General features: G+C 34.3%; 1 protein-coding gene and 1 non-coding gene across 4 annotated transcripts in view; one reads left to right on the top strand and one right to left on the bottom strand.

Moving 5' to 3' along the window:
* Positions 1 to 21,672, top strand: part of MYO9A (myosin IXA) — a 233,627-nt gene that overhangs the window by 48,551 nt on the left and 163,404 nt on the right. For all 3 annotated transcript variants that reach the window (XM_039237839.1, XM_039237840.1, XM_039237841.1), the window contains 4 exons: positions 5,220 to 5,309; positions 10,804 to 10,920; positions 13,774 to 13,908; positions 21,314 to 21,435. In XM_039237839.1, the coding sequence (XP_039093770.1) occupies positions 5,220 to 5,309; positions 10,804 to 10,920; positions 13,774 to 13,908; positions 21,314 to 21,435 (464 nt within the window). The remainder of the gene's footprint in view (positions 1 to 5,219; positions 5,310 to 10,803; positions 10,921 to 13,773; positions 13,909 to 21,313; positions 21,436 to 21,672) is intronic.
* Positions 19,649 to 19,752, bottom strand: LOC120235520. The gene has a single exon (XR_005529435.1). It is a non-coding gene; the product is annotated as a U6 spliceosomal RNA (small nuclear RNA).

Genomic DNA, 21,672 nt, shown 5'->3' on the forward strand with positions numbered 1-21,672 from the left:
CCATTTCTTCACTGGATTATTTGTTTTTTGGGTGTGGAGTTTGGGGAGTTCTTATAGATTTTGGATACTAGCCCTTTATCTGATATATCATTTGCAGCTATCTTTTCCCATTCTGTCGGTTGCCTATTAATTTTATTGATTGTTTCCTTTGCTGTGCAGAAGCTTTTTATCTTGATGAGGTCCCAATAGTTCATTTTTGCTTTTGATTCCCTTGTCTTTGGGGTGTGCCTGGTAAGAAATTGCTGTGGTTGAGGTCAAGGAGGTTGTTACCTGCTTTCTCCTCTAGGGTTTTGATGGTTTCCTGTCTCACATTCAGGTCCTTTATCCATTTATTTTTGTGTATGATGTGAGAAAATGATCTAGTTTCATTCTTCTGCATGTGTTGCTGTTCAGTTCTCCCAGCACCATCTGTTAAAGGGACTGTCTTTTTTCCATTAGATACTCTTTCCTGCTTTGTCAAAGATTAGTTGGCTGTACATTTGTGGGTCCCATTCTGACTTCTCTGTTCCATTGGTCTATGTGTCTGTGTTTGTGCCAATACCATACTGTCTTGATGATGACAACTTTGTAGTAGAGGCTAAAGTCTGGGATGGTGATCCCTCCCGTTTTGGTTTTCTTCTTCAGTATTACTTTGGCTATTCGGGGTGTTTTGTGGTACCATACAAATTTTAGGATAGTTTGTTCTAGTTTTGAGAAGAATGCTGGTGCAATTTTGATTGGGATTGCATTGAATGTGTAGATTGCTTTGGGTAGTATTGACATCTTAACAATATTTATTATACCAATCCATGAGCATGGAATGTTTTTCCATTTCTTTGTGTCTTCTTCAGTTTCCTTCATAAATTTTCTATAGTTTTCATCATACAGATCTCTTATATCTTTGGTTAGGTTTATTCCTAGGTATTTTATGGTGTTTTGTGCAATTGTGAATGGGATCAGTTTCTTGATTTCTCTTTCTGTTGCTTCATTATTGTGAACCCAAGCTTCTTAACCATCCTTTTCGTTACAGATTGTTTGGACTGGTTCTAGGAACCAGTTTGGTAATAAGTAGGAAGGTTTGGAGGCTTGGTAATAAGTAGGAAGAAGGTACCTTCAAAGTTGAGCTATACAAGTACTGACAGGTACCATAGTATCATGCCTGTATTTAGTTCTTATGAATTATTTTTAAAATTATTTCGTATAATTGAGTTAAAAGTCATAGTAATAATTGCAACCTTAAGGCTTTTGTTGAGCTAGAATTCAAAGATAAGAACAATAACTGTTTTAATTAAAATGTAAACTCTTTAGTTAAGATTTAATTCTTCTCAGAGTGGTTCAGTTCAGTGATAAGTATAGATTTACTTATTTTTTTATCTATTTTTAAAATATTTATTTATTTTGAGACAAAGAGACATAGAGACAGAGGGAGGGAGGTGGGGAGGGTGCAGAGAAAGAGGAAGAGAGAATCTTAAGCAGGCTCTGCACTCAAGCCAGAACCTGCGGCAGGGCCTGATCTCATGAACCATGAGATCATGATCTGAGCCAAAATCAAGAGTTGGACACTTAACCAACTGACCTACCCAGGCACCCCTGTATTTATTTCCTTGGAGCAAATGTTTCTGAAATAATGATTTACTTTTATTTTGTAATCATTTTTTTGTAGTTAACTTAGGCAGCAATGAATATTTTCAGTCATCTGTTTATTAAATTCTATTTGGGATATATACTTGTGAAATTATTGAAAGGTGAACAAGCTCCAGTAGGTTAATTGTGAAGCATATTTTTGTTGCAAATTTTGGAGCATATTAGTACCATCATCATTATCAAAAACTGTTTAGTTTTTAGCAGGTTTATATATTTTGAATATGTTTTAATATTTGTTAAAACAACGTAAAGAGTGGGTTTTTAACACACATATCAGTTTCTCAGGTGAATATGAGGAACACTATAGACTAGATATTGAGCTATTCCTAGTTACTTTGTATTAAAAAGTTCTTTTTTAAAATTTTAAAGTCATATGTACAACTAAGGATATTTGGGAAGTTACAGAGATGGGTGATTAAAATAACATGAGTTCAATCATATTTTCTTCAGGGTGTTTATCAAAGATAATCAGGATTTGTGTGTTTTGTGCAATTGTGCATATATGAGTAGATCTGTGTGCATTCACTATTATTAGTAGGTTTTAGTGCCAGCATTAAGCCAGCTCCTTAAAGTGAGTTGTGTAGTTTTTTATCCTTTCAAGATGGTTTCTGAATTTAAAAGAAGAATAATATGTTTCTTAAATATTTGAGAGATATCAACCTTATGATAAACCAAATTTGTGTCCTTCATGCTTGTTTTGTATTAACTATTTTTTTAGGATGTGTTTTCTTAGGAAATCATATGTTGATTAAATGTTTAAAATTTATTATTTTGCATCCTTTGTAAATGCTTTGTTAATGCTTAAAATGTTTTCTTTATGGTGTTAGTTTTCTGTTTGTAATTTTTACAATTGTTTCTTAAGTTTATTTACCTTGAGAGACAGAGATAGCATGAGTGGCGGAGGGACAGAGAAAGAGGGAGATAGATAATTCTAAACAGGCTCTGTGCTGCCTGATATGGGGCTTGAACTCATGAAACTGCAAGATCATGACCTCAGCTGAAACCAGTAGTGAGATGCTTAACTGACTGAGCCACCCAGGTGCCCCTCTGTATTTCTTAATTTTTTTTTTGATTTGGTGAAAGTTGTCTTTCATTTCTTATTTTGAAATAACTGGCCTTTAGATTGATCAGTTCTACCATTTTACTTAATGTACTAATTTCTGTTTTAATATATCTTCTTCATTTTTCTATGTTAAATTATGAATGACTTTCTATACACAATATAATAAATACTTGTGTGCTCACAACCCTACCCATGTAGTAAAATACTGCATATAATTGTAACTCACTTTGTACTCTGTCACACCATAAGTAAACACTATTATGAATTTGGTGTTTATAATTCTTATTCCTTGCTGACAAAAACTGAGGACTGATGGATGTGGGGGGGAGGGGGGATGGGCATGGAGGAGGACACTTGTGGGGATGAGCACTGAGTGTTATGTGAAAACTAATTTGACAATAAACTATTTGTAAAAAAAATAAAAATAAAATGTCAGAAAATAAAAAAAGTAATTCTTATTCTTGTTTTTATATTTTCAGAATAGATAGATGTTTATTTAAAGAATATATAGTTCTGTATATTTTTAGACTTTATAAATGTTTTAATGTATCATTCTAAAACTTTACTTTCTCATTCTATACTATTTTTGAGATTTTTCACTATTGGTTTAAATATTCTAAATGATTCTTTTTAGTTGCTTTATAAAATTTCATTATAGGAGTAAAATATCTTTTTTATTGAGGAATTGAGATTTGTAATTTTTTTATTTATAGATAGTATTTTGATTTTGTACATGTCTCCTTGTTAACATGTGGGAATTATTCTAGAGTATAGTCCAAGGAGTATAATTTTTGGCTTATGGTATACTCACATATATAGCTTACTGATACATATATAGCTATAGATACTGATACTGACAGGTACTTTCTGTAGTGGTTGTATCAGTTTATACAAGTGTACAGAAGTGACTTTTGCTCTGTGTTGTTGCCAGCTTACGTTTACTTGTTCCTTTAAAAAAAATTCTTGAGTCTACTGCCTAAATCATTTATTTTAAAATATTCACTTTTAATAATTGCTTAACCTCACAAAACAACAGTGGTTTTCATCACAGAAGTTTTTTTTCTTAGTTTTATTAGTTTTGTCATATTTGTGTAATCTGGTATTATTTAAATTTTGTTTTTAAAAATATTTTAAATATAGCTAAAAGGTTGTGGTCTTTTGTTTAAACTTTGGTTATTTATTTGTAGTTTTTCTGCATTTTGTAAAGGTAATGGTCCACAAATTTTTTCAATTTATTTTGAATTTGAAGATTGAGATGTTTCAAAAGAAGGTATATTTCCTTTATGGTATCGTCATGTTTAAAAAAAATCACTGATCTGTCATGAGTTGTTGGTGGTAGAGTAATGCTTCACTTTATTGTTTTGTACTCAATTTTTCTTTATAATCAAATCTTTTTTGCTTGATACATTTTATTTCATACTGTCTACATAATTTTATGAGTGTTTTATCTTCATTCTGTATGGATACTTTTATAAAATGCCCTTGTTTTACCATTTCATGATCCTCAGTGTGGCAAAAATCAGCAGTCTGATAATACCAAGTATAGTCAAGGTTTGAAGAAATAGGAATGCTCATTGTTGATGAGAGAACAAATTGGTGAAAACTGTGTATAATAGTATGGCAATATCCTTTAGAGATGAAAATATATATACTGTAACCTAGTAATTCTACTTTTAGGCTTGTACTTCAGAGAAACTCTGCAAGAATACTGCAAGAACTCCTATGCAAGAATATACACTTCAGTTTACTTCCTACTTGTGCAAAATGGTAGAGAGTGTAAACTGATACACATAGGAGAATGGATTAAACACTGTAGTAATTTATATACTGGGGATCTGTATTGCAGTTAAAATGAATAAGGTGATCTAAATTATTAACATAGTTAGATTAAAAAACTTACATAGAGTTAAGAGTTACATACACTTGGCAGTATAGTGTTGTGGTTACAAATACATCTAATATACATAACATGTCAAATGACTGAATGATACTGCTTAACTGAAATGATAACATGTCAAATTTGCCTCTAGAGAGAATGAGAACAAAGGAAGCATCAACCTTATTTTAAAGTTTAACATGTGTAAATAAATATAAAACATCTGAAACATAAATAAGTACTCACTGGAATGTTCCTGAAATTCAAGAAGTGTTGTCACTTTTTAGTCCTTGTCTGTCTGCAAGTTGTGGCATTATGGTTGACCATAAAATGTTTTTTGCACTATTCTATATTTTCCATATTCTGTAAAAAGAAACATGTTTCTCCACTATGGTCAGAAGAAAACTTTAACTAAAAAGACCCATCTGTCTTATTTCCTTTCCCTTTTTGGGGGTGGGCACTGGGAAGTGGGATGATTGGAAAATTTAACTTACCTTGGCCAATATGTAAATTGTCCAATGTATTTTGTCTTTGTTTTTTCTATTGTATATTTGCTAATCTCATGAAACACTTTTTTTCTTTATTTGGCTTTTTAATAAATCAACCCATTGTCATAAATCTTATACATTGAATTTACTTTACTTTTCTATTGTATAGGTTAAAGAAGAGATGCTATTTGAAGCATTAGTTACAAGGAAGACTGTGACAGTGGGAGAAAAACTTATTTTGCCATACAAGCTGGCAGAGGTATGAATAGATTTTCTTTCTTTCTTTCTTTCTTTCTTTCTTTCTTTCTTTCTTTCTTTCTTTCTTTCTTTCTTTCTTCTTCTTCTTCTTCTTCTTCTTCTTCTTCTTCTTCTTCTTCTTCTTCTTCTTTTAATTTGGGAGAGAGCATGAGTGGGGAAGAAGGCTAGAAGGTGAGAGAGAGAGAGAGAGAGAGAGAATATTTTAAGTAGGCTCCGTGCTTAGCACGGAGCCCAATGCAAGGGTGGATCCTATGACCCTGGGATTATGACCTGAGCCAAAACTCAAAGAGTTGGATGCTCAACCAGCTGAGCCATCTAGGTGCCCCTGAATAGATTTTCTTGAGATCAGAGTACTCTGAACAGTTTTAGAAGTTTGAGTTTGTGTTTTTTCTTTTAACAGAATGAAAATAACAAAGAATATTGATTAAAATATTTTCTGAGCCCTTAAAATTTGGTTGTGTACTTTCCATTAACTTGAAAACTTAAAGTTGAATGTGATTTTCAAGCAGTAGGCTTATATTTTTCTCTAGAGATCTTAATTTGTTCACTATTCTTAAGTTTTATATGATTAATACGGGGTGAACTAGATAGAGTTACAAATGAGCAGTATTTGGTCCAGTTGATTATTTTGTCTTCAGGTCGTTTCTTATCTTCAGCACATTATACTTTTCTGGTTCACTTTTTCATTGTTGGCCACTATTTGTAATTCTTTTTGTTTGCTGTTTCTTTTCCACCAGACTTTTAAAAGATGTAGTGCTCTAGTACATGGTCCTTGTCTTTTCTTCTCTGTATTACTTATCTAGGTTCTCTCACCTAGTCCCATGGCTTTAAGCATCATCTTAATTGAATATTGCTGTCTTTGCCATTATTATTATTATAATAATATAGTATTCAGGTGTGTGTGAGTGGGAAAATTACTGAAAAGCTATTGTTTTATAGTATAATTTAATGAAAATGATGAGAAATAAAACCATGACAATTATTATGAAAATAGGACAGGAATGTAAGATTAGAAGACAAAGAGGTGGGGAAATGTGATAGAACTGTAGAGAATGCTTTTTAGGCTGACATTGGTCTACTTATCCCATCTTTTTGGATCCTTCTAACTCTGCCTTCAAGTCTTTATTTCTTCATTATGTCATGTATCTTATGTCATAGTCTCCCAACTTTGAGAGTTCTTTTTTTTTTTTTTAATGTTTATTTTTTAGAGAGAAAGAAACAGAATTTGAGTAGGGTAGGGACACAGAGAGACACAGAATCTGAAATAGGCCCCAAGCTCCGAGCTGTCAGCACAGAGCCTCATGCAGGGCTTGAACTTGTGGATGTGAGATCATGACCTGAGCCAAAGTTGGATGCTTAACCAGCTGAGCCACCAGCTGATTTGAGAGCTTCTTTCTAAACGACAGAAAAGCCAAACCTTTTATTTATTTTTTATTAAATTAAAAAGATTTATTTTTGAGAGAGAGAAAGACAGAGCATGACCGGGGAACGGCAGAGAGAGAGGGAGACACAGAACCTGAAGCACGCTCCAGGCTCTGAGAAGTCAGAGCCCGATGCAGGGTTTCAAGCTCATGAACTGTGAGATTGTGACCTGAGCCGAAATTGGATGCTTACCTGAATGAGCCACCTGGTGACCCAAAAAGCCAGACTTTTTACAGGGTTTTGCCTTTTTTTTGCATAAAGGTTTAGTACTTTTATATTTGCTTTACAACTTTTTTAATATAAAATATTTCCTGATGCTTATTTACATTTTTAACTTTAAATTCAGTTTTCTGAGATTATTTTTGTAGCTCTTGCCTCATTTTTGTTTACATCTGTTTAGTGTATTTATTTGTTTAGTAAATATTTGAAAACTTTCTTTGTGTCCAGAAATGTATTAGGCATTAAGGGCAAAATTAAAGAGCAATCTTTAAGAAATTTTTTTTTATAGTTTATTTATTTTTGAGACAGAGGGAGACAGAGCACGAGTGGGGTAGAGGCAGAGAGAGAGGGAGACACAGAATCTGAAACAGGCTCCAGGCTCTGAGTCAGCACAGAGCCCGATGCGGGACTCGAACCCATGAACCATGAGATCATGACCTGAACTGAAGTCAGATGCTTAACTGACTGAGCCACCCAGGCCCCCCTCTTTAAGAATTTTTGTATTTTATTTATTTATTATTATTTTTTTAATGTTTCATTTATTTCTGAGAGGGGGGGCAGCGTGAGCAGGGGAGGTTCTCTTAAGAGCAATGTAAAAGTCTTAAAATGTTATGAGCAAATGTCTTAGATTTTTTTTAAGGGATCACTCTCACAGTAGTTTAAAGAGTTAGAGGAGAGTGTATTGGTTTTCTATAATTTTGTAACAAACTTAGCAACTTAATACAACACAGGTTTATTTTCTGACAGTTTCCATGGATTGGCAGTCTGGGCACAGGTTTGTTTTGTCCTCTGCTCAGGGTTTCACCAGGCTGAAGTCAGGATGTCTGAAGAGGCTGTGATCTTATCTGTGACCCAGCATCCTAGTTCACAGGTTGTTGACAGGATTCAGTTCCTTGCAGTTGTAGGATTGAGAGCCCTAGTTTCTTGTTGATTGTCAGGAACCTTGTCCAGCAGAGTCTACTTGTGGTCCTATTCGCAGTACGGCGGTTTGCTTCTTCAGAAGCCATCAAGGGGATCTCAGATGGAAAGGCTCAGTCTCTTTTAAGAGATTTCACTGGATAATCTTTCTTTGATTGATTACGAAAAAAACATCAGCGGATTTTGGGCCATAATTATATTTTCAAATCCCTTTGTCATATAACAAAATAGTTACTGGAGTGAAATTCATCATATTTATAGTCTTGCCCACGCTTAACAGGAGAGGGTTATTCGGAAGATGTGCACAAGGGGATGGGAATCTTGGGGACCATCTTAGGATTCTAACAGGGCAAGAATGAATGTGGAAAGAGGAGTTGAGGAGAAACAGGTTTATCACTTTGTCTAGAATGGTGACATACTGATAGGGAGAAATTGATGCTTAAAAAGAAAGAAATTTAGATGGTAAAATTAATAGCATCTGGTAATGATTTGCTTAATGGGAAGCAAGGAGAAAGAAGGAGATGTTAAGGATAATCCTGATTTTCTCATTTCACACAACTATAAGAATATAGGTACCATTTACTGAGATAGGAAATACTGAGATTGTGTTTGGATTGGAAAATATTAATTGGTATTTGAGTTTATTGAGATTAAGCTGCGAAAGGACTGCATTTCAGAGAAAAGAGACTGAAAGTATAATATTGGGAGTTATGAGGTAAATAAGGATTATGTTGGTATATTTTGGTATATCTAGATTCTGAGTGTTACTTTATAAAAATAGTGCTTGCTTAATGTAAACCACAAGTAAATGTGTTGTAGTTTTTAATTTAATATGAAGGCCTGTCTTTTCGCTAAAAAATTCAACCCATTTGTATATTTTATGCCAATATATTTTCTTATTCTGTATTTTTGTGTCTTATGCCTGTGTATGGAGTTTTAAAATCTTTTACTTTTGGGATGCCTGGGTGGCTCATTTTGTTATCTCACAGTTTGTAAGTTTGAGTCCCACATTGAGCTCTCTGCTGTCAGCACAGAGCCCACTTTGTATCCTCTGTGTCCCCCCTCACTGCTCTTCCCCTACTTGTGCTCTTTCTCAATAATAAATAAACATTTAAAAAAATAAAAACTTTTTTAAAAAAATGTTTTACTGGGGCGCCTGGGTGGCTTAGTCGGTTAAGCGTCCGACTTTCGCTTGGGTCATGATCTCACGGATCGTGGGTTCGAGCCCCGCGTCGGGCTCTGTGCTGACTGCCAGCTCAGAGCCTGGAGCCTGTTTCAGAGTCTGTGACTCCCTCTCTCTCTGACCCTCCCCTGCTCACGCTGTCTCTCTCTCTCTCTCCTAAAAATAAATAAAACATTTAAAAAAAAAATAAAAATAAAAAATAAAAAAAAATGTTTTACTTATTTCAGAGAGAGAGAAAGAGAGAGGGGCAGTGTGAACAGGGGAGGGTCAGAGAGAGAGGGAGACACAGAATCCCAAGCAGGCTCCAGACTCTTAAGCTAGCTGTTAGCGCAGAGACCGATGCCGGGCTCGAACCCACGAACCGTGAGATCATGACCTGAGCCAAAGTTGGACACTTAACCAACTGAGCCACCCAGGTGCCCCCCCAAAAATAAAACCTTTTACTTTTGCTAAACTAGATCAGATTGTCTTCATTTTTTACTCCGGGAAAAATTGAATGGTTATTCTCCCTGTATATTCTTTCTATTTGATTTCTTTGAATTTTAAAGATAACTTGCCTAAGTAAAGAATTCTAGGGTTACATTGTTTCAGAACTTATAAGTGTTTTCCAATTATTTTCAAGTTTCTGGTGTCGAAGTTAAAGAATTTGATAGCCATCTCTTCTTTCTTTTGCAGGTAATGGTTTAGGTGGTTATTTTTTGGTCTAGAAACTCGAAGCTCTTTTTTTTTTATTCACTGAAACTGAGAAGTTAATTCATTTCATGTGGTAGATTGTAGTGTTATCTACATTTTACAAATGTATAAGCTGTAGCTTAAGAGTTTCAAGTATCTTGGTCAGGGTTACATAGCTAGACTAAGTAGAGAAACTGGGATTGAATGATAGCCTAGCTTTTAATTATTATTCTCTACTTCCTTTGAAGTTTAGAACAGATATATAAGTATGTACCTGATTCAGCTTCATAATAAGTCCCTAGATAGCAAATATAATTAGTAGGATTTATATTCTTCTAGGTACTAGCACTCATTTCTCTATGATATATGTCCCTCCTTTTTTAGCTTGTAGTACTGAATGTTCCATTTTTTTTTTTACTAACAAATTTTATTTTTTTAAGAACAATTTTGGATTTACAGAAAAATTGAGCAAATAGTACAGACAGTTTCCATAAACTGGGGAAAGTTTGAAGTGAAGGGAAATATAAATTGTATTGGTCTGTAATGAAAGAATGATTACTCTATCTGGTGATGGAGAACCCTAGAGGTTACAATGGATGACAAGTTGAAGACAACTAGGAATGTAACTTGTGGTGGTGTTATGATTACGTTTTAAGAGTCTGACTCTGACTAGGATTCTACAGATAACTGATGCCTGTTGGCCAACAGATTTATTCCTCTGCTTGGAATAGTCTTCCTCACTTCAGCTGGCAAAATTCATTTGTTTGTAAGCTTCCTATAATACCTTCTTTACTAGGTAAAATGTATACCCCAATTTTTAGTAAAACTGTTTAGAACTGAGTGACCTATATTTTGTTTCTTGCACCTTTTAGCCTACATTATCTGAGTTAGACTGAGTTAGATAATTAGTTTATGTATACAGAAAACTTCAATTATAGGCTATTTAAGTTGATAGAAAATTAAATTTCTTATTCAAGATAGTAAGCTTTCTTTATTGATTGAGAGCTAAACACACTCTATTATAGTATCTTAGATTATTGCCATTTTCATTTGTTCTCCAACCCTTTTCTTTTTTTTTCAGGCTGTGACAGTGAGGAATTCCATGGCTAAGTCTTTATATAGTGCTCTGTTTGACTGGATAGTTTTTCGGATAAATCATGCACTTCTGAATAGTAAAGATTTGGAGCAAAATACGAAGGTAGACATACATTGCATTATTATATTTTTTTCCCCGGAAAACTATTTTAATAAAATAATTAATATATGAAATTTAAAAACACAGAATTATGTAGAGTTATAAGTAACAATCTGTATTTATCTTTATTCCCTGCTGTTTTCCTCTTTATGTCTGTTTTTATTACCCTGTTGAAAGAAACTCCTGTTCTCTTGTCTTACCAGACCTTTTTCTTATGTATTTTTCTATGGATGTAGATTATACAGAGTTGCTTTTCAACATAAAAATAGAATTGTGCTATCTATATTGTTTCTAACTTGTATTTTGTTACCTGGCATATCTTGAAATATCTGGACCTTATTATTTTTAATAACTTTGTAGTATTATATAATATGTATGTATACCACAAATATCTCCATAAAACTGTTACATTTGTTTTATTGTTACAAATGATGATGTAACAAATATTCTTTATGCACCTTTCTCTAGGATAAAATCCTCAAAACGAATTGCTGGATTAAAGAATATATACATTTTCAATTTTTGGTAGCTACTGCTAAATTGCTTTTCTAAAAAGACTATACTTCCACTGGTAGTGTATGAAAGTGCCTGTTTCCTTACACCTTTACTCATTTGGATATTATCAGTCTTTTCATCTACGAATCTGATTAAGAGTCTATCCCATTTTATTGTCTGTTTTTTCAATGATAAATGAAAATTGAGCATCTTCTTATTTTTTTTTTCTATATCATTATGTATTTTGTTGTTTTTTATGTTGTTCATTTTGTCTTTTTGTTACTCCTTTTTTGGAGTCATTGTGGATATTGCAGAGACTCATAGTTTGATACAAATATTTTCTCTTGACTTTTAAGTTTTATTTATGTTATATATCAGGGCCAGCGAGTGGCCAGGAGGTGGGGAGAGGGAGAAAGAGGGAGAGGGGAAGAATCTTAAGCAGGCTCCACACCCAGCCTAGGAGTTTTACACTGGACTCAGTCTCATAACCCTGCAATTATGACCTGAGTCAAAATCGAGAGTCAGATACACAACCTACTGAGCCACTTAGGTGCCTCTGACCCATATGTTTTAAATTTTTGTGCAGTTAATTCTGTCATTCTTTTCCTTTATTTTCCAGAGTTGCATTTATTTTTCTTATGTAGGAATGTGTCTTTCAGCCTAAGATTATAAAAATATTTTTCTCATACTTTTAGAATTTAATTTTTATATTCTGGTTATTTTTCTGATTGGAATTTATTTATTTATGTATTTATTTAAGATTTTATTTTTAAGTAATCTCTATACCCAACGTGGGGCTCAAACTCACAACCCTGAGATCAAGAGTCACATGCTTCACCAACTGAGCCAGCCAGGTGCCCTTGGAATTTATTTTTTAATATGGCAGATTTTAACTATATAAATTATTTAAAATCCATTTTTGTTTCTCAGCAACTTTAATGAACTCCTCTGCATCTTCAGGGTGACTAAAAATGTCATCTTTATCACTTAATTCTCTTGTCTTAAATGTGAAATTGTTCTTATATTAACTTTTTATGGTTTGAGTAAACCAACAGCTACAAAATTAATTGTAATACTAATCTTAATTTACCAAATTGACGTATTTTTGAAGGTCATTTCTTTCAGTGTTTTTCATAAGGGCTTAGAATTAGTAGAATCAAAGAAAATACTTTTTTTTTTTTTTTTTTGTTAAAGAGAGCATGAGACAGAGAATCATAAGCAGGCCCCATGCTCAGTGCTGAGCCTGATGCAGGGCTCGATCCCGTGACCCTAGGGTCATGACCTGAGCCAATATCAAGAGTCAGCGCTCAACTGAAGAGCCACCCAGGCGCCCCAAAGAAAATCCTATTAATGGAGACTTAAAAATATCACTCACTATTTATCACTCATGACATTAGTTTGCCCAGTGGCTCTCTTAGCAGCAGTGGAGAAAAATTGTTTTCATTTAACCAAAGTTGTCTTTCAACTGTATTTTAGGAATGAGGTGTGATGGTGAGAAAAATGTTGGTTTGGGGCATTAGAGCCACATCCCTATTATCCATAGTAAGAAGTTAGAATATTATTTGTAGAAGTAAAATATTAAGACATAGATGAATAAGCATTTGTATACTATACTATACTATTTTAAACCAAGTAGCTAAAAGATATGAGTGTTATTGGCTTTAGGGAGCTGAAATTGACTTTGAAGAAGGGATTGCTATTTTTTGTTAGAATCTTTTAGAACTTTTTAACATTGTAAACCTTGTATAATTTTTTTTTTGATAAAAGCTAAAATTTGAAAAAACCGCATATTCTGATAGCCAGTTTCATTCCTAGTTTGCACAAGGCTGATTAAACATACATGTTAGTTGGATTGTGAAACAGAATTCTGTTAGACTTTAGAAGTCAAAATAGGAGAACTTGCATGGTGTTCTTTGCATAAACATGGATAATCGGGAACAACCTAGCTTTAGGTTATTTTTTCCTTCCCCATAGGTGGTTCTTTCCATTTCCTTATCTCTTGGAGTTTAGAAGTTTCTGAGACTGAGATAACAGGTCACTAATCCTGCTTTGAACATTTCTGTAAAGTAATCAGTGTATTACGTGTGTTAAAATTTTGTATATATTTTTATAATTTCTGTAAAGTAATCAATGTATTACATGTGTTAAAATTTTGTATGTATTTTTATAATTGGGATTAGAAGAAAAAGATGAAGATAAAGAGAACTAAAATGTTTTTTGTGGAATCTATTGGTTGAACGTTAGCCCCTCGCCCCCCAAATATCCTCTCCTCTGCTCTAGAACTTTTAGCATTTTGTTACCTATATTGTAGATATTATTTATAAAGTAAATTTGGCATAATAATTTTTTCCTGTTTTATAGACTTTGTCCATTGGTGTTCTTGATATTTTTGGGTTTGAAGATTATGAAAATAATAGCTTTGAACAGTTCTGTATTAATTTTGCTAACGAACGCTTACAACACTACTTCAATCAGCATATCTTTAAATTGGAGCAAGTGAGTATCTAAAAGCCTGTATGCTTGCCCTCCTCTCATTGTCTTAACCACTGAAACTTCACCCACATGTACACATATAAAATTTGTGAGTCACAGTATTTTAAGTCTTGTACTTTCATGCAGATATTACAGTCTTTACATCAGTGTCAGCAAATTAAAAATCAGAGCATAATTTTTGAGCCATATGATACAGGGTTTCCTATATATATTTTTATAAACCTCAAGTAGATTCAATAATATGTGCTTGTTTAAGTACACCTTTGAATATAAAGATGCTTGGGTTTGGTTTGATTTGGGTTTCTCTTGGTGATTTTTAATTGTTGCCATGTGGTTGGTAGTTTGTGTAAATGCTAAATATGCTTATTTGATTGCTTTGGTCTCTTAGTTTCAATGCGTTTGCTTCCTTTGGTCTCTTATTCCTTTATCTGTGTGGTAGAGGAGCTTATTAATAGAATCTTGAATCAATTTAGGGTATGGATAAAAGGAAATAGGATAGTGTAGAGAGACCAAAATGGGTAACTTGATATTTCTTGTGAGAAGCTCAAGTTGATTTAGAGTTGAAAGAGTGAGTCATTAGTTTCCCTGAGAATACGTAGGATAAATGCAGGGTCAAAGAAAATGTGGGCTCTTTCTCCAAGCCAGATTTCATGTTAGTAACAGGTTGAGTTGTAGCCCACGATTTCAGTTTTTATAGGAAGATACAAGCAGAATCAGGGTTCACATTCAACTCAAGGGAAAACAGTGAAGAAATGAAAAGAACAAGAGGATGACGACACATCTGCAAAACAGAAAAAAGAATCTCTCCTATCACTGGCTTGTTGCCATCTCTCCTAGTTTTAAGCACATTTACCTTCTTAAAGGGTTAGGACAGTAACACATGCAACACTAGTCCTGGCCATCTTGATGGTGCTTAAAATTTTTAGCATATAATCTTTTAGGTAGACTTTCTGATGGGGCTGTTAAAAGATAGTGCAGTATTACTTGTTATAATGTTAGCTAGCATTTATGTAATATCTCCTCTTTATCAGGCAGGTACTATTTTTATTCTAGTTGTACAGATGATAACTAAACCCAGTATTCAAACCTAAATACCCTAGCTCCATAATTCTCGCTTTTAAAAAGCTGAGCTGGGATTGATCTACTTGACTCAGTCTAGTGTTCTTAACTAGATCATGCTAAATTAGTTTTTCAAATGGATATATATATTGGAAGGGTAGAGAAATGTGTTTTGATGACTGTGTGCTGTATTTTATAAAGCAAAGCATCAGTTGCTCTCTGGATCATTAAACAGAAGAGTAAATTGCTTTTGAAGAAAAAAGATATTTTCTTACAATTATTGAAATTAGTCTTTCTTTTTCTAGAAGTGTAGGTTAGACATGGAGGAGCCACAAGGAGTACTTTGACTAGAAACATGTATTAAAAAATAAAGCCTTACAGTTCATGGAAAATGTTTTTGGAACTACTTGGGGGGGTTGATGGTTATGTATTTGCTCCTCTGAATATCATAGTTTTGGGCAATGTGGAATTATGGATCAGATTTAGATTCAAAGATACATCTTTTTCCTTTAAAATTTTAATATTCCCTTCTATAATTTAGTGTAATGGGTATACTTTTGCTATAATTTATAGAAATTTATACCTCTTTGCCATCTCATCTATTTTATTCTTCCTTTCTCTCCCTTATGTTGTTCCATTTAAAATGGATTTGCTGGGCATATGAGATTTAAGGCAGTTTAAAATTTATTTGTGTATCACTGGTACCTAGAGTGAGATGGGTACACAGTGACTATTTGTTAAATTCAGTTGAATACAAAATTAGTCAAGTAGATAAAACTTTTTGAAAATGAAAATAGAAATAAAAAGCTATCAAATATGCTTCGGGAGTAAACATTTGTATTGAAGTAAGTTTTATCTAGAAATTGTATATAGACACTTAGGATGGGAGACAGGTGTAATAACTGCCCTGTAGGATGGTAAGTGCCAAAATCAGATAGAAGGTTAAAATAGTGATATAAAGGATGAAGTTGATTAAAACTTTCTGAAACTCTACAAAGACTTCCCAGGGGTGATTTGGGAATATAGTTTTGAATAGAAGATTGAGTTTGCCAGATTGTCAATGGGGAAAAGATATTTTAAACAAAGGGAACAATATCCTTAAACTGTGAGGCATAAAACAGCATGGTACTGTTGAGGAACTGAAAATCGTTCAGTGTAGCTAAAATACAAGATATAAGGATAGAGACAGGGAGGAAGATTAGTTTATGAAATATAGAGTCATATAGTTGTGAACTTTATATGTCATGCAGAGAAGATTGGAATTTTTCCTTTGAAAAATTAGGAGCTACTTGAAGTATATTTAGCAGATTTTTGAACTGTGGAAGATGGACTGGTTGGAGTGAACTGGAGGGAAGGACATAATCCTTGAGTTGAAATAGTATGAGAGTGTGATTCTGAGTGCTGATCAAGGTATATGTAAAGATAATGTAGAATAGGAGACTAGAAGAAGTTTCTGTGATTTGAAAATATACTTACAGTTGTCATAATACTGTTTTCTTATTTCCTTTACTTGCTCAGAATTATCCTTCAAGTCATTGGCTTATCACTAAATTGAATAACAGTTTGTATCATGCATTGTGCTAGGCATTGAAGACAGCAAATTTAGAGTACAAGGATCTTATCTGAGGAGTTTATAATCTAGTGAGTTTTCCTCTTGTCTCTGTTGCTTCTGGGGATGTCAAAGTAGGAAATTTGCCTTCGTAGAACACAACAAAAAGTAAGTAAGTGCAGTTCTACAGGGCTTATTCTATCTGGACTCTGTCTCTCTCAAAAATAAAGAAAAACAAGGGGCGCCTGGGTGGCTTAGTCGGTTGAGCGTCCGACTTTCGCTTAGGTCATGATCTCGCGGTTCGTGGGTTCGAGCCCCGCGTCGGGCTCTGTGCTGACTGCCAGCTCAGATCCTGGAGCCTGTTTCAGAGTCTGTATCTCCCTCTCTCTCTGACCCTCCCCTGCTCACGCTGTCTCTCTCTCTCCTAGAAATAAATAAAAAAAAACAAAAAAATAAAGAAAAACTTAAAAATGTTTAAAAAAATTTTTTTAACATTTATTTTTGAGAGAGAGAGAGAGAGATAGAGCATGAGTGGGGGAGGAGCATAGAGTGAGGGAAACAAAGAATCTGAAGCAGGCTCCAGGTTTAGAGCTGTCCGCACAGAGCTTGATGTGGGGCTTGAACTCACTCACGGATTGTGAAATCATGACCTGAGCCAAAGTCGGACACTTAACTGACGGAGCCAACCCAGGCATTCCTTTTAAAAATGTTTAAATTAAAAAAAAACCAAAAAAAAAAAAACCTCAGAAATTCATCCTAGGGAGTGACAAAGACAGGTATATAAATAACCAGAATTCCAGTTTATAAAGAGGACATCACCATGGATCCTAAACATATTAAAAAGATAATGGGATACACTGCACAACTTTCTGTCATAAGAAAATTTATCAAATGATATGAAAAAAAATTTTCAAAACTGACACAGAAGAAATGCAAAATCTGATTCTTACACCTATTTACAAATTTCAAAATGTATTTGAAAGCCTTTCCATAAAACACATTGTAAGCCATGATGGCTCCATTGGTGAATTCTTCCAACACTGAAAAAAATTAGTATCGGTTGACATAAATTCTTATGTGGAGTAGAAAAAGAGACAGTCACAGTGCGTGATCTGTCCAGACCCAGATCTGTCAGGGATATTATGAGAAGTGGAAATTAAAGTGAATTTAATTCATAAACATAGATTAAAAAATTTTAAACAAGTATTAGGAAATCAAATCCAGCAAGATATACAAAAAGATAATATATCAGAACCACGTGGTGTTTTTTCCTGGTGTCTGTTACATCTAATCATCTATCGATTTAATTCATCTGTTAACAAAACAAGAAAAAAACTTTACGGTGATCTCAGTAAACGTATAAAAATCATTTGTTAAAATTACATAACCATTCATGTTTAAAAAAAGTCCTTAGCAAAGTAGTTGAAGAGGGCATTTATAAAACCCTATAGTTAATATGATACTTAATGGAAATAGACTGAATGCTCTCCCCTAAGGCAGGGATTTTTCCTCAGAGTTTTTATTATGGACATAGGCATGTGAGGACATCCAAATGGACTGACTATAAACATAAAAGATTTTTCACTTATTATTAGGGAATTAAAATTAAAACAATAGTGAGATACCCCTAGGCATTCATTAGTATGAGTACAATGAAAAAGACTGATAATACAAGTATTAGAGATACTGTGCATGGGAAAGTCCCATACACAGGTGGTGGTTACATAAATTGGTACATCTGCTTTAGTAAGCTGTTTGGCACTATCTACTGAGGTTATACATGTGTAGTTTATAAGCCTCTGTTCTCACTCTTAACATGCATACAGGCACACCAAGAGTTTTGTGCACAAATGTTAATAATGGCATTGTTTTTAGTGGCTAAAAATTAGAAATAACTATAATGTCTGTCAGTAGTGTAGTGGATGCATAAATTGTTTATAAATATTTTACAGCCAGTCAAAAGACAGGCCCATCTATATCCAACCTACAAGAGACTCACTTTAGACCTAAAGACACCTACAGATTCAAAGTGAGGGGATGGAGAGCCATCTATCATGCTACATGCCAATGGATGTCAAAAAAAAGCTGGAATAGCCATACTTAGACAAACTAGATTTTAAAGCAAAGACTGTAACAGATGAAGAAGGGCATTATGTCATAATAAGGGTTCCTCCATCAAGAAGATCTAACAGTTATAAATATTTATGCCCCCAACTAGAAACCATCCAAATATTTACACCAATTAATAACGAACAAACTTACTGATAATAATACCATAATAGTAGGAGACTTTAATACCTCATTTACAGCAATAGATCATCTAAGCAGAAAATCAACAAGGAAACAATGGCTTTGAATGACACACTGGACCAGATGGACTTAACAGATAACACTGAGAACATTTCATCCTAAAGCAGCAAAATACACATTCTTCTCAAGTGCACATAGAACATTCTCCAGAATAGATCACTTACTGGATCACAAATCAGCCCTCAGCAGGTACAAAAAGTCGAGATCATACCATGCATATTTTCAGATAACAACACTATGAAACTTGAAGTCAACCACAAGAAAAAATTTGGAAAGCTCTCAAATATATGGAGGTTAAAGAACATCCTACTAAAGGATGAATAGTTAACCAGGAAATTAAAGAAAAAAATTCTTTTAATGTTTATTTGGTTTTGAGAGAGAGAGAGAGAGAGAGAGAGAGAGAGAGTGTAAGCAGGGGAGGGGGCAGAGACAGAGGGAGACACAGAATCTGAAGCAGGCTGTGCTGACATCTCAGAGCCTGATTCAGGGCTCAAACTCAGAAACCTGAGCTGAAGTCAGATTCTTAACTGACTGAGCCATCTAGGCACCCCCGTATGGTTCCATTTGTATTTGTCACCAGGTAAATCTTACCAATGGTATGAGAAGTTAGGATAATAGTTAACTTTGGCAAGGGCATCTGAATTGTAATTGGGAAGAGGAGATGAGGAAGGATTTTGGACTGCTATTAATATGTGTAAGGATCCATATGTTCCAATTATCTAGTATGCTTGTTAACCATGCTACAAAAAAGAAGGAACAGGATCATACAACTTCCTGGGGGTGACCTTCTTATAGTAATTACTTCCTTATGAAATTATTAATTAAAAGGAAGTAATACTCTTTTTCAGATTCGCATGTCATCCTTGCACATGTGCCATGCTAAATCTGTATCATTCCAGTTTTAGTATATATGCTGCTGAAGTGAGCACAAGCATATGCCTTTCCGAATTAGCGTAACTATAGTTTATACACTACCATTCTTCTCTACAGGATGATGATGATAATAATAATAATAATACCCAAAGAATGATGAAAATCACAAAATCACAAATTTGCAAAACCACCATATTTGCAGAGAATTGCATGAATCTTATCAGTGTATTTCCTTGGTGCCTAAATATCACTGCACTGTAGAAACTTACCTTTTGGTTTTTAGGGGCCTCATTTTGAAAAACAGTTTAAAAGCAAATTTTACCCAGCTCAGAGAAAAAGTTAAAAACAATAGGGGCTTAATGACAGTGGTTTTTTGTTTTTTGTTTTTTTTTTTAACTAGTTTATTGTCAAGTTGATTTCCATATAACACCCAGTGCTCTCCCAACAAGTGTCCTCCTCCATGCCCATCACCCCCCTTCTCCTCTCCCCCACCCCTGTCAGCCCTCAGTTTGTTCTCACATTCAAGTGTCTCTCATGGTTTGCCTCCCTCTCTCTCCCCAACTATTCTTCCCCTTTTTCTCCCCCATGGTCCTCCGTTAAGTTCCTCCTAATCCACCTACACATGCAAACATATGGTGTATGTCCTTCTCTTCCTGACTTATTTCACTCAGCATTAACACCCTCAAGTTCTATCCATGTTGCTACAAATGGCCAGATTTCATTCTTTCTCATTGCCATGTAATATTCTATTGTATAGATAGACCACATCTTCTTGATCCATTCATAATGACAGTGTTTTGAATAGTTGCTCAAGGCCTGAGCTTTGACTTTTTATTATTTGTCTTTATTTTATTTTGAGAGACAGAGAGCGAGCGGGGGAGGGGAAGAGAGAGAGAGGAAGACACAGAATCTGAACAGGCTCCAGGCTCTGAGCTGTCAGCACAGAGCCCGATGTGGGGCTTGAACCCACGGACTGTGATATCATGACCTGAGCCGAAGTTGGAAGCTTAGCCGACTGAGCCACCCAGGCACCCCTGAGCTTTGACTTTTTTAATCTTGGAATTTGAAACCTTTTTTTTAATGTATTCTAAGAGTTCCCCACCACCCCCAACTCCACCAATGGTTTTATTTTACCAAGTGCAATATGTATGACTTCCATATGAGATCAGTGATCACTGTAGGTGATGGTTTTTTTCTTTTCCCAGACATTGCTTCATTAAATTCATTGTTGATAATCCAACAAAACCTCAGTCCTTTTTGATGATTTAGGGTAATGTGGGAGGAATTAGGCTCCTTCATTTTGCATTTTTCCTTAGTGCAGTCCACAGATAAGGTGGCTAAAACAAATCCAGCCTTAAATTTTCACCTGAGTGATATTACAAATAGCATTCTAACAAAAAATTTTGTTTTACATGTATTTTTTAATAAAAACAGACATGTACTGTATGAAGGTTTTATACCACCTAAATTAAACATTCTTCCATTGTGTAAATTAGTGATTTAAAAAAGAAAAATTTAGAAAGCTCTTTTAAGCCTGGCAAAAGTTTTTCAGTCTTTATTATCATATACCTGTTGTTTTCTGCAAGTTGAATAAATTGTGAATTTGTTATTTCCTAGGAGGAGTATAGAACTGAAGGTATCAGCTGGCACAATATAGATTATATTGATAATACCTGTTGCATCAATCTTATTAGCAAGAAACCAACAGGACTGCTCCATCTTTTGGATGAAGAAAGCAAGTGAGTATGATTCTTTCAATTTTGCTATTGGCCATTTGAGATTTTCATGTCTTTTTAACTGTGATGTTTTCTTCTTACATAATGAAATAATGAGCCAAAGTTTCCTTGTATGCATGTTATTGTGTGTGTGTGTGTGTGTGTGTGTGTGTGTGTTTCTAGGAAAATTGGACGCACTTCAGCATTGAATGCATTCTTTCCTTGAGTTTTTCCAGATTCCTTCTACAGAGTTACTTTGAT

The sequence above is a fragment of the Hyaena hyaena genome, unplaced genomic scaffold (assembly GCF_003009895.1).
Source record: "Hyaena hyaena isolate Hyena2069 unplaced genomic scaffold, ASM300989v1 scaffold_130, whole genome shotgun sequence".
Lineage (NCBI taxonomy): Eukaryota > Metazoa > Chordata > Mammalia > Carnivora > Hyaenidae > Hyaena > Hyaena hyaena.